The sequence below is a fragment of the Anabrus simplex genome, chromosome 1 (assembly GCF_040414725.1).
Source record: "Anabrus simplex isolate iqAnaSimp1 chromosome 1, ASM4041472v1, whole genome shotgun sequence".
In the NCBI taxonomy this organism is placed as follows: Eukaryota; Metazoa; Arthropoda; class Insecta; order Orthoptera; family Tettigoniidae; genus Anabrus; species Anabrus simplex.
The window spans coordinates 1196274900-1196289127 of NC_090265.1; the positions used below are offsets into that span (position 1 = coordinate 1196274900).

The window sequence follows — 14228 nt, forward strand, 5'->3', positions numbered from 1 at the left end:
CAAGACAAGTACGATATTTTTAATGAATAAATAAGATTAACATAAAGTGTATTGTCAAGGCCAAATCTCTCCAGCATCCTATTTTAAATAGTTCATGGAACTACACAGTTCTGACATTTCATTCTTACAAATGGCCTACAGATTTTCAATCGGGTTGATATCAGGTGAGTTGCTGGGCCTAGGGAGCACTTCAGTGTTGTTGTCTTCAAAGAATTTGTTGAGGTGACCTTTTTGGATATGTGGCATCGTACAAAATCTTGTTGAAAAACACTTTCATTGTCTGGAAAGAGTTTTCGTAACTCAGGCACTACCCTCCTTCAAAGGAATTTTCTGTAGAGGTCACTGTCCATCATATACTTAACAGGAACTGAAAGTCTTGTACCCATGTAGGTAAAATACACTGACTGACAGAGCAAATGCAACACCAAGAAGGAGTGGTCAGAACTTTATGCCAATTGCAGGGTAGACTGACGTCACTGAGGTATTCTCATGATGTGAAATGCGCCGCTGTGCTGCTCACGTAGCGAACGATAAATGGGACACGGCGTTGGCGAATGGCCCACTTCGTACCGTGATTTCTCAGCCGACAGTCATTGTAGAACGTGTTGTCGTGTGCCACAGGACACGTGTATAGCTAAGAATGCCAGGCCGCCGTCAACGGAGGCATTTCCAGCAGACAGACGACTTTACGAGGGGTATGGTGATCGGGCTGAGAAGGGCAGGTTGGTCGCTTCGTCAAATCGCAGCCGATACCCATAGGGATGTGTCCACGGTGCAGCGCCTGTGGCGAAGATGGTTGGCGCAGGGACATGTGGCACGTGCGAGGGGTCCAGACGCAGCCCGAGTGACGTCAGCACGCGAGGATCGGCGCATCCGCCGCCAAGCGGTGGCAGCCCCGCATGCCACGTCAACCGCCATTCTTCAGCATGTGCAAGACACCCTGGCTGTTCCAATATCGACCAGAACAATTTCCCGTCGATTGGTTGAAGGAGGCCTGCACTCCCGGCGTCCGCTCAGAAGACTACCATTGACTCCACAGCATAGACGTGCACGCCTGGCATGGTGCCGGGCTAGAGCGACTTGGATGAGGGAATGGCGGAACGTCGTGTTCTCCGATGAGTCACAGCTTCTGTTCTGTCAGTGATAGTCACCGCAGACGAGTGTGGCGTCGGCGTGGAGAAAGGTCAAATCCGGCAGTAACTGTGGAGCGCCCTACCGCTAGACAACGCGGCATCATGGTTTGGGGCGCTATTGCGTATGATTCCACGTCACCTCTAGTGCGTATTCAAGGCACATTAAATGCCCACCGCTACGTGCAGCATGTGCTGCGGCCGGTGGCACTCCCGTACCTTCAGGGGCTGCCCAATGCTCTGTTTCAGCAGGATAATGCCTTCCCATACACTGCTCGCATCTCCCAACAGGCTCTATGAGGTGTACAGATGCTTCCGTGGCCAGCGTACTCTCCGGATCTCTCACCAATCGAACACGTGTGGGATCTCATTGGACGCCGTTTGCAAACTCTGCCCCAGCCTCGTACGGACGACCAACTGTGGCAAATGGTTGACAGAGAATGGAGAACCATCCCTCAGGACACCATCCGCACTCTTATTGACTCTGTACCTCGACGTGTTTCTGCGTGCATCGCCGCTCGCGGTGGTCCTACATCCTACTGAGTCGATGCCGTGCGCATTGTGTAACCTGCATATCGGTTTAAAATAAACATCAATTATTCGTCCGTGCCGTCTCTGTTTTTTCCCCAACTTTCATCCCTTTCGAACCACTCCTTCTTGGTGTTGCATTTGCTCTGTCAGTCAGTGTATCTGCAGAACATCACTTTTGGCAAAGGTATAGGTGCTTGCTGAATATGGGCCAGTTACATTTTCTCTGATGTTTCTTTGCACGTTTATGGAATATGCTGACCACAAACTTCAAAATGGCTTTGTATGAAAACAGGACTTTCTTCCTATTATTCACAGTCCATTTTCCTTGTAGTTTAATCCACATAATCGCTTTATGTGCATAATATCCATCAGAAGCTGGTTCTTTGCTGGTCTGCATCCTCTTATTCCTGCCTCCAACAGTCTGTGGTGAACTGTTTCTGTGTTAACATTTTGCCCACTGTATCTCAAAACTCCATTTAGTTCAGCAGCTTAGAGCCTGTGGCTTATTTTACTCTTCCCGATGAGTAAACTGTCTCTTTTTTTTTTTTTGGCGTAGGCTTGTGTTTCCAATCACAGTTTCGTTTGTTCAGCAGTAAAGGTATGCATCTTAGAGGTACGCTCCCTTCTATCGCAATCTCTGAACATATATGGTTATGATCTTGCTGGAGCCATAAATGATGAACAATTCGGTATTGCTATATATGTCAGGTCCCATCTCACCGACTACAAAGTAACTTATCAAGACAGAACAGCAGATGTCTTTGTTTTTGGCTGTAGAGATTGCTGGCATCACTGTAGTAAATATTTACAAACCTCCACAAGTCAGCTGGCCAAATCCTCCTGTAAGATCCTTCAGTCACCCAGTAGTGTATATCGGTGATTTCAACAGCCATAGTCAGGTATGGGGATATCAGAATGAAGACAACAGTGGGGCAATTCTAAATGAATGGATGGATCTGTACAATCTTCAGCTTGTGTACAACGCTAAAGATCCAGGAACATTCCGATCTGGTAGGTGGTTAAAAGATTATTCCCCTGATCTGTGCATCATATCTAAATCTGGAAATAACGATATTACACAACGAAAAGTTATCAAGTCTTTCCCACACAGCCAACATAGGCCAGTCATTATTTATTATGGTACAGAAATTCCACTATTCACCTCCATCCCACAACCTTAATATGGGCGAAACATGTCCCTTAACATTTTATAATAATATTTAATTTCTAAAAAAATCTCTTTGTATTGAATAGGTGGATATAAAAATAATAACACTTGTAACATACTTTGTATATAAGTGGCATGTTCCAAGCCATCAGTGGAGAGATGGCGTGGAAAGACATTAGTAGGCAAATAAGTTTGACTGGTGTTTTTAAAAGTAGGAAAGATCACAATATGAAGATAAAGTTGGAATTCAAGAGGACAAATTGAGGCAAATATTTGTTTATAGGAAGGGGAGTTAGTGGTTGGAATAACTTACCAAGGGAGATGTTCAAAAAATTTCCAACTTCTTTACAATCATTTAAGAAAAGGCTAGGAAAACAACAGATTAAGAATCTGCCACATGGGCAACTACCCTAAGTGCAAATAAGTAGTGACTGATTGATTGATTGATTGATTGATTGATTGATTGATTGATTGATTGATTGATTGATTGATTGATTGCTCTTATTCATACGTTAGAAATAACAGACATGAAAGTAGCGAAAATGATTGCTGGTACGAGCAGATGGGAACAATGGGAGGAGGGTACTCATAATGATGAGATAAAGGCTAAATTATGAAATAACTCAATGGGTTTAGCTGTACGCATAAACTGGCTCCGGTGGTAGGGTCATGTGAGGTGAATGGAGGAGGATAGGTTACCTAGGATAATGATGGACTCTGTTAAGGAGTGTGAGAGAAGTAGAGAGAAACGAAGACATCGATGCTTAGCCAATTTAAAAATTAGAGGTATAGAACTAAATGAGGCTACAGAGGATTGTGGCAACATTTAGTAAATTCGCAGAGTCTTGCAGACTGAACGCTGAAAGGTTTATTTATTTATTTATTTATTTATTTATTTATTTATTTATTTATTTATTTATTTATTTATTTATTTATTCACGAAGCACAAGATACAGCTACACTGAGCAAATTTCACTTGCACTGTCAACAGACTATTTAACAAACATAAACTTTCATAATAAAATATAACAAACATAACAAAATATAACAATATCAGGTACACATCCTGCTAATAACTGTCCAAATCGAAAACCATGAGAATGTCCATGTTCATAGCCAAGTCGTCGTGGGTCATGATGGTGGTATAATCCCTTCACATCAACTTACCTTTAAGATACTATTTACACACCTCTCGAATACACTTTTATTTGATGCTGTATCAAGCTCTTGTCTCCTATTAATATTGTTAAAGAGTGTTGGGAGGCGGATTAGGAAAGATCGTTGAAGTATTGAGTGCTGAGTGTGGGGAATGTGGAGAAGGTCTTTGGTTCTGGTGGAGCGGGAAGGAACGCGGAGAGAGAGGTGTGAGACAAGATGTTCCAAGCGGTACTGTCCATTTAAGATCTCATGGAGGAAACTCAGGTCAGCTACCTGTCGCCTGATGTGCAGCAGTGACACATTAATTGCCATTAATACCTGCTGCGTAGACAGATTTCTGAGCTTGGGATTTCTGTTCCTTACAATTGCAGCAAAGAAGGACACTGCTCTGTCTAACTGCTTAGTATTGGAGGGGGGCGGCTGTTGTCCAAATCGGACAGCAGTAGTTTAAGAGAGGTTGAACGATTGTGAGGAAGAAGTGACGAAGAGCAATGGTGTCAGAAATTTCTGTGAAGCGATAGAGAATGCATGGAACTTAACTTTTATCTGCTGGCGTTACTGGACTGGGCTAGATTCCGCTTTGGTCATCTTTGGTTCCCTGGCTCCATGTGTTGGCTGCGTCACACTTGGGCAGTGGCTACCAGTTTCGGGCTTGTAGAGTCAGCTGAGCGGTCTCCATCAGTTGCCAGCCCCATCTCCGACTTAGTTCCTTATCTCGATGCCATCGTTTGCATATGACAAGAACATATTTAACACCACCATTAGTATTACAGTTCAGTCTCATGACAAATTCTGTGTCTAATTTCTAGCTTTTAAAACAGGTTATTCCATCAAAATTTACTGACAGATTCCAGTTATAACATTTGTAAAGTACTCTAGGTAACTTCTGGTTTATAGTAAATATGTTTTGAATTAGCGATAGCCGGGCTGAGTGGCTCAGACGGTTAAGGCGCTGGCCTTCTGGCCCCAACTTGGCAGGTTCGATCCTGGCTCAGTCCGGTGGTATTTGAAGGTGCTCAAATACGTCAGCCTCATAAAAATCATTGCTATCCGTATTGAAGATACCGAATGTAGGATGCTAAAAGGTTAGTTTTTTCCACCTATTCAATACATATAAATTTTTATAAATTAGGAATTTATTGTTGATTCCTCTTGAGACATGTTTCGCCCTTCATTGAGGGCATCATCAGTCAAAATATCACCTCAAGGTAAAAAATCAGGTAACTGGTTAGTAGTTGACGGTACAAATTATACGATGCATAGCAAACATTGGTGTCGTAATATCTCGTCTTAATATGGTCAGCGCAATTAAATGGTACATTATCTTTATGAAGACCTCACTTCTTTCTGCTCTAGCATAGAATGCAAGTTGGTGTAATACTGATACTCTGTCGTTGGCATGAATCCAGCTGGCTAGTCAGTCCGTTAACCCTCCACCATGCCACGCCCCCCGTGCGCTGGCTTGGTCGACGACACGCTGGACCGTACTTTTAGTTGGTGTGATTTTTTTTGTTTGTTTTGTTTTTTGTTAGTTCTCCCTTATTATTCCATTCAAATTGTTTTGTATGCTATGAAGAGGTTCTTAATGAGCATTTACTGGGCTGTCTGTTATACCAGTAATTTTCCATTATGTCATTCTCCACAGATGTTAACTCTTTTGGAACTGTGTTTGCAGTTTTACTTTATTTCTTTTAAATTTAATTTGTTCTTAATACCATTTATTTGCTTTTGTTGTCATCTTTGGCCTGTATTGTAGATTTTTTAAATTATTATTATTATTGTTGTTGTTATTGTTGTTAGCCCTCCTGGGGCCATGATCTTTAAAGTGTGAAGTCTATTCTGACACTGTGGTTAGCTGATTCAAGCCCCGTTGGTCGAAAAAATGTTCACGTTGGCCGCCAGGGTAAGGGAGGTGGTGGTATACAATATCTAATCACTAAATTGCATGCCAAAAGCCTGGATTAAATTCTGAACCTCTCCACAGTGCTCGTATGGAGTGAGGGCATGTGACGATGTTGCTGGTAATTCGTACATCAGAAGGGGACGTAAAGCTTTGAGCAGACCCCTTGGTGCTCTTCGACAGTAGTAGGCTATGTTCTGGCACTGGGTTTCACCCCCTTCCTTCTTGCTATCATATCATGTAATTCATTACATCTCCTCTAATGAGGTAGATTTCAGGAAGGGCATCCGGACATAGAAACTCGCTACGAAATTTCATTACACTTCATACTGAACCCCATTGAGAAATAGGACAAGGGTGGGATATACATCATTATTTTAAGTGCTGTTGTTGTCATATATGCGTCTTCCAAAGGCCGAGTGCAATTGTATTTAATCACACCGATTGTATTTAATCACATTTTTGTGTTCTTTGTATCTGGTGTGGAAATTTAGTTTTGTTTGGTCTATAAATGTGGCGTTGCAGTTTGAGTTAATTCAAATTATACTACCATTTTTTGTTGTTATTACAGTATACTCTGGTTAATTTGAAAATTGGATAATTCGAATAAAAGTTTATTCCCCATGAAATTCCCATTCTGATCAATACAAATATATTGTATTGTATTTAATTTGAATTTTCAAAGTTTAAATTTTGATTATCTGAAGTTAGGATGTTATCGCAAGTTACTTTGGTAATGGTGCCATGAATTGTAGCCTTCAAATAATTCCCAAGAACCCTTTATTTTTATTGTAGCTTCCGAGTTATGATCAGATAGTCACTATTGTTAACAGACTTAACCTTTATCTCTGCAACTGTCAATGTGTGTAGGATTGGCATGGCCTTGACCATCGCTTGTCCATGGGCGTCTGCATTTGGCCACCGGAAATCTTCCCTTTCCACCACCCTGAAGTCATCAACCTTGGAATGTGAGCAAACAATTGCAAACTTTTTCCAAAAAGCAGGTTTCAGATATAAAGAAACCAATGCAGAAATTGTTCCAGAAGAACTGGAAATGCATTTGGAACCTGAGTGATGGCAAGAAGTAGTGACTGATGTCACTTATGACGTGTATTTAACTGTTGATATTGAAGTTGCAATATGTGGATATTTGACAGGAGATAAAGTTCTGCAAGAACTACAAAATTCCAATTCATATGATGATGATGATGAGGAGAGCAGTCATGGCGTCATAGAAGAGTCTGTACCGATCATGTCTGACGCTTTCCAAATGTTAAGAAGTTCAAGATGATTTCTTGAAACTGTTATGTTTATGATGATGTGATTCTAGGTTTAAATGAAATTGAAGATTTTGTCTATAATGTAAAACTTAAAAACCCAAACAAACAAAAATCACTAACTTTTTAAGTGAGCAATACAATTAGTGTATAATGGCTGAGAGGATTCATCGTGCTAACCACACGCTGCCTCATAATCTGCAGGCCTTCAGGCTGAGCAGCAGTTGCTTGGTAGGCCATGGACCTTTGGAGCTGTTACGCCATTGGTTGGGTACTATATTTTTGTTGAAATAGTCTTTCCTGGTTATTTTGAATTTTGGATGATTCAATTTTTTTCTGATTCCCCTTGGAGTTTTAAGATAAGAGTCTACTGTATTATTATTATTATTATTATTATTATTATTATTATTATTATTCATTCATTCATCTTCACTAATCAGCCAACTAGGGACCACAATAAGCCTTGCTTTACATTCTGGCATTTGTTCATTTTTCACTTGATCCACATAGTCTTCATTAGTTCACTGTGTTTAGCACGACGTTTTTCTGTCCATTTAGCACCAGTTGCCTGTTTTTCATCCCGGAAAGTCCCAAAAGTCTTGATGGCTGCTCTGAAAAGATTTTGGTCTTGTGCATCTTCTGCTTGTAGGCCCAGTTCTTTAAGATCTTTCTTGACATTAACGTACCATGGCATTGCCATTTTTGGTTTTGAGTCAAATATACTGAAGATAAGTTTCGTCCATCTAGAGTCGATCATCCGTCGTATATGACCATAGAAGCGAACTCTGCCTTTACGCATTGTGTCCGTGATCTTCTCTATCTTAGAGTATACTTCTTGCTTGGATTTTCTAATGTAGATGCTATTTTTGTAGTTTGAACCAAGTATGGTGTGTAGGATCTTTCTTTCTTTCTTTCCTCTCTAAATCCGCAAGCAAACATTTTTTGGACAGCATAAGGCATTCAGAAGCATACAGCGATACTGGTTTGATGGCAGTGTTGTCGTGACGAATTTTTGTGTTCAGGGAAAAGCACTTTTTGTTGTATATGTTGCGGGTAGTTTGGAAAGCGACTTCCATTTTCTTGATTCTTGTTGCTGAATCCATTCCCTAAGGTATTTAAATTTACTAACATGGTTTATCGTTCTATATTTGGTTTTCAGTTGTGTCGTATCATCTTTGATATTTGATATTACTTCTGTCTTTTGTAAGGAAATTTGTAAACCTGTTTGTTCTGCTACATCCTTCAACATATTGATCTGTTCTGTTGCACTTTTGAAATTTTCTGTCATTATTATTATTACAGTATTGTTAATATTTTCTTAATTAAAATTTTTTGAAAATTATTTAGGGGTTGTCTAGCGTTTATTGGGCTGGCTAGTTTTCCTTTAATTTTGCACTATGTCAATAAAGAAAACCATCTGAAAGTGTGGTTCAGCGTGTCATTGACCTAGCCAGGTGGCAGGAGGGCCTGTCATGGCAGAGGGTTGATGGACTTACTAGCCAGCTCACCGAGAACAGAGTACTTGTATTACACCAACTTGCATGCTATGCCAGAGCAGACTGGTAGTTTATAAATTTTTTATTCATTCAAAATTAGTTTCAGCAGACTTAAGAACCTGACAGTACTCTCTTAACATACACTGAGTTGAAACTGAAGAGAGTTCACCATAATCGTGTAACTCATATGATCATAAATCTATTGATCTATTAAACAGTGCTCTCCGTTATGACTACAATTTTTGTTCTGCCTCAAGTTAGATTTAATTCACTAATAAATGATTTCTAGATAAGAAGTACAAAATTCAGTTACGGTACACTATCTGTATATAGAAATTATTGAGGTGCTTAGTTTTTTTGCAGAGACTTGTAAATGAAGCACTGAAAGACTAACAAGCTCAAGTACATTGTGGTCAAGAAAATTAAATTTTAACTTGAATTGGCCCAAAATGGGTAACAATCTTGCACTCTACAGTTGTGCTGGCAGTAGTAGCAGATCTGTAGCTCAGATTGTTTCCAACAGGACAAATATGACCTTGGCCATCTAAGCTCAAACAATAAAGCATCTGCCCCAAAATCAGAAGGCTATGGGTTTGGATTCCACTGGTGTCTGGTTGGGCACTTTTGTTCTGTACTTAACTTTTCGATAGCATGTACTGTATGTACTCAATACTACTAACAAGTTGAAAGTACAATACAGTGGCATAGTCTCATGGGCTGAGTATCATTCACACCTTTGTGACTAGACAGCCATAAAACAAAAATAGAAATTGCAACATATTCATTTTTCATAGGCAGAGATGTAAATTGTGTGTTTTCTGCAATTCCATGTATTGAAATAGCCTGTAATACACTGTCTTGCAAATACTATAGTCAAACACTTCTGTGTATCATTAACGCTGAAGAAACTAGGCAATTTTTAAGAAGTCTTTGATTATAGTTTAATAAGCAAACTTTTCTACATGATGTTGCTTACTGTGTGGTTATTTGGTTTATCCCATGGAGAAATTTATCCAGATTTCATTCTGTACTTAATGAAATAGGTATAAATTGTTGATACTATCAATCTAGGTGAGGTGTTTTAAAAGACCTAAAGATGTGATAAGGGTGGAAAGTGATTAAATTGCTTCTGTATGCTGTCTCATCTGAAGATATCGGTTTTAAAAATATTGAAAAGAGTTAAACATTGAAGAAAGTTTTTTGTTGTTGCTTGTTTTTTATTTTATTTTATAATTTGCTTCATGTCAGATCAATGCAGATAGGTCTTATGGCAGCAATGGGATGGGAAAGGGCTGGGAGTGGGAAGGAAGTGGCCATGGACTTAATTAAGATACAGTCCCAGCATTTGCGTTGTGTGAACACACAACCATCTTCAGGGCTGCCAACAACGGAGTTCAATCTCACTATCCAAGCTGATGTTTACGTAATCAAAACCACGCAGCCACTCGCTCAGTTGAAGACAATTAAAGATACAAAATTTGTTGGGGCAGTGAATTCATGTATGAATATTGCATGATGAAATCATTCCAAAACTATAATCTATAAAAATGAATATTTCATACCTTTTGTTCACATATGCATAGTAGTGGAGTGGATGTACAATAGCAATATATCTGTCCACTGCTATGATGATTAGATTGTATATAGAAACACAGCAAGGCATTATTACAAGAACAAAACGCATTATGCACGTTGTCTTGTAATGTTCCAGTTCAGTGCACAAAGTGAAAGCAATGTCATATGGTAGGGTAAGGCCTACCATGAGGTCAGACACAGCCAAACTAAGTACGAAGTAATTAGACAGAACGTTTGATAAGTGTCGACTCAAAAACACTGCACATATAGTCAATAGATTTCCACATAAGATGGCTGTAAGAATTGTGGCATCTATAATGCTCCAAGTTAACTGTCCTAGTGGTATTGTTTTATTGTTCACATCATCCCCACAGAACTTCATAACAGACATGTTTGATGAAAGTAGAAATCAATCGGTATGAACATTATCTTGCCTCAAGTCCATTGTATGTTTCTACTAATGATTGTAGGTCATGTGCTTAAGTTTCAACTCCAATACTAACTGAAGTAGCATTAAGTGCTTGTTAATTTGTTCTTCCATTTATTGTGTTCTACATAATATTTGACCACTATGTAAAATGTGAATTGATATTGAATTTCTATATTACTCCAATTATTTTTAAGCCTGTTTGTGTTAAACTCTCAGAATTATAGTGATGAAATAATCGCTCTCTCTCTTTCACTGGCTAGAATAATACTGTCATGTTAAGATAGGGGAGAGATGAAGAGTCAAGGACTGTCTGATAGCCAGTCCAATGTTTACACCTGCTGGTGAAGTTCTCATCAGGTGCATATCTTGATATAGTACCATAAACCATGATACTGCTGTCGGCATCAAAACTGATCAATAATTGAAACAAAGTGACACTGTGTTTCACAGCTACAGGGTTTTTAATGTATATACTTAATCCCTTATTCTAAAATAGATTACTCCTTCAAGACAAGGGTTAATAATAATAATAATAATAATAATAATAATAATAATAATAATAATAATAATAATAATAATAATGTACAGTGTACAGATGTGGTAATTAATAATATAATATTGTTTCTTTTCTCATCAGAATTTCCTGCACCTCTTGTTACCTAAGTAAACTTTCATTACTTGCACATTTACTAAGTACTTCCAGGAATTCTCTTAGTAAAAATTGATTTTATCATATTTTCATTAATTATATTTTGAGAGACCCTTGTACACAAAATATTAACTATGTGGTTAGTGATATGCTGTTTCTGGAGTAGCATATGGTCCTGACGTTCACTCAGTCTGCACCAAAAGTGAGTAGCAGGTTAATTCATGGGGGGCAAAAGTGGCTGGATGTAGAGGTAACCACTCTACACCACCAAGTGCTGAGGTTACTGATAGTGGAAGCCTTTACCTTCCACGCCTCTCATGACCTCCACGTCCTGTACGGAGATGATAGTGTTTTTAGTATAATTACACAGTATAATTGTAATCTATTACTGGTAGATATTTATTTTTTAAATAGGAGGATCTTACTAGGAATAATTAGTCAAATAAGTCAAAGTGCCACCTCCTGCAGCCCTTCTTGCAAGGACAGATTGACGGGAGAATAGGACCTGGGAGGATGGGGACTTCGTGGTTCAAAACACTTGCAGGTGGTATGGCATGATATCCAAGGAGTTTCTCAGTGCAGTCATATTAAAAGACAAATTCTCCATGATGATTGTCTACATCCACAACAGATAAGGTACCAAGTAGTAGTTAATAATAATAATAATAATAATAATAATAATAACAGTAATAATAGAGGTTTTATGTCCCACTAACTACTTTCTCGGTTTGTAGAGAGATATGAATTTGAAACAATTAAGTTTATTGAAGTGGTCAGCCTATTCAATACAATACATTCGTGAGAATGTCTATAACTTAAGCATGACACTTAAATCGGGACATGTTTTGCCCTTGTTGTGGGCATCGTCAGCCTCTCAGCCTCAAAATCAATTGTCATCCCGATACATTCATACTAAACCATCATATATAGTTATATGATGGTTTAATATGTATCTATTGGGATGACAGTTGATTTTGAGGCTGAGAGATAGGCTGACGATGCCTGCAAGAAGGGTGAAACATGTCCCAATTTAAGTGTCATGCTTAAGTTATAAACATTCTTATGAATGTATAGTATTGAATAGGCTGACCACTTCAATAAACTTGATGATGATGATGATGATGATGATGATGAAGCTTGTTGTTTTAAGGGGCCTAACATCGAAGTTCATTGCAGAGAGATGCCAAGATGCCAGAGTTTTGTCCTTCAAGAGTTCTTTTACAGTACATGCCTGTAAATCTACCTATGCAAGACTGTTGTATTTGAATACTGTCTTCTTCTTCTTCTTCTTCCATTATGGCCTCTGTAGGACCACAGGTAGCTTTGTCATGGTTTAGGTTTCCTTCTTCTTGCAGAATCTCTTCATCCGCTCTCTCCTCTTCCATTCTTCATCTGATATTTTCAGCGTTCTCTTCTTGTCTCCTCTACTGGTGTTTTTCTTTCCTATTCCTGTACCTTTCTTGCGTCATTGAACTCTGGCATATTAGTTTGGTGTATATTTATTTCTCCAGTTCTCTGTACCTTTCACCTTGATCCCCATCTCACTCCAGTCCTTACAGAGTTTGGCAACCCACGTGGTTTCTGTCTTCCCTCTCGTCCTACCCATTGTCTCCCATATTCTTCTTGTCATTCTCTCCACATCTGTCCTGATCACGTTTATCAAATCTTGCTCTTATTAGTCTTATTTCTTCTGCGATCGTCATCATGTTTTGGTACAGTCCATCCTTTGATCTTCAGTCCCATCTTTCACCTCCACTTTTTGGACCCATTATATCCTCAGGATTTTTCTTTCTTCTTTCTCCAGTTTGCCTGCTGTGTGCCTTCCTAGTATCATCGTCTCGGCTGCATACCACACAGTGTTCCTCACTGTTACCTTGTAGTAACAGATCTTTGCATCCTTCGATATGTTTCTTTTATTGTACACTTCTCTGGTCACAAGGTAGGTCATCCTCATCTTTCTTTTATCCTCTGGCTGCTTCCATTCTTTCTTGCTACGTATTCTCCAAGGTACTTTAACTTTTCTACCTTGCTCGGTGCCTTGCGGTGTTTTCCATTCCCTGGTGGTGTTTAGAGTCTTTTGTCTTGTCCTAGGCAATGTTTAATCCTATTATTCTGGTTATCGTGCTCATGATGTTGGGTTGTTTCTTTGAATCTTCTTTAGTCTTGCTTACTATGTCCAGCACACATTATCACACATTATGAATTTCATATTGTCAAGAATTCACACTGCCTCAAGATTAAGGTAGGGACCACCTATTCAATACAAGTACAAAGCCATGGTAGACTTTTTCATTTTAATGGCCATCAGTACTAGTTTCAACCTAGGTCTTCTTAAGCCATTCACAAAGTAAAATAGATCATTTGACAAGATTCAGATCAGTGAAATCAACACTCAATGCTTAACATAAAATAAAACAATTGTTCACAATATTAAAACATAATTATGATGATTAAAATGTTTAACCACTCAAGCCAGTTCGACATGTACATGTATAGACCTACAAAACATAAGCCAGGAGCGGTTTGACGTATACTTGTACGGAGTTGGCTAACGTCAATTTAGATATACATCTGCGTACCATCTGTTGATTGTCAACATGAACTTTTAGCATGGCTCGCAGCACAGGGTATCATTTTATGCAGGGGAGTATCTTCTACTGTAATGCAGCATTGTGCTGGCGTAAAAAGAATTTGTTTCATCAATGTCATCATTGTAAACATGGCGACATCCTCGCATGGTCTGTATTTATCTAATGCAACTCTCAAACTCATATTACGTGAAAGTAGTAATGACTGCTCATCCGAGTGGTCATGGACACCTGTTGATTCAAATTTTATTCCAACAAGAAGGTAATTTGGCATTTTGTTACTTTGCATGCCACCGTTTCATATATAGATACAACATCTGCATGAT

General features: G+C 39.0%; 2 protein-coding genes across 2 annotated transcripts in view; one reads left to right on the plus strand and one right to left on the minus strand.

The window, feature by feature from the left end:
- mAChR-C (muscarinic Acetylcholine Receptor, C-type) overlaps positions 1-10626 on the minus strand; it is a 28538-nt gene extending 17912 nt beyond the window's left edge. The window contains exon 1 of the mRNA XM_067138638.2: positions 10223-10626. Coding sequence (XP_066994739.1) covers positions 10223-10626 — 404 coding nt within the window. The remainder of the gene's footprint in view (positions 1-10222) is intronic.
- Positions 1-14228, plus strand: part of nonC (serine/threonine-protein kinase Smg1) — a 794437-nt gene that overhangs the window by 588132 nt on the left and 192077 nt on the right. The window lies entirely within an intron of this gene.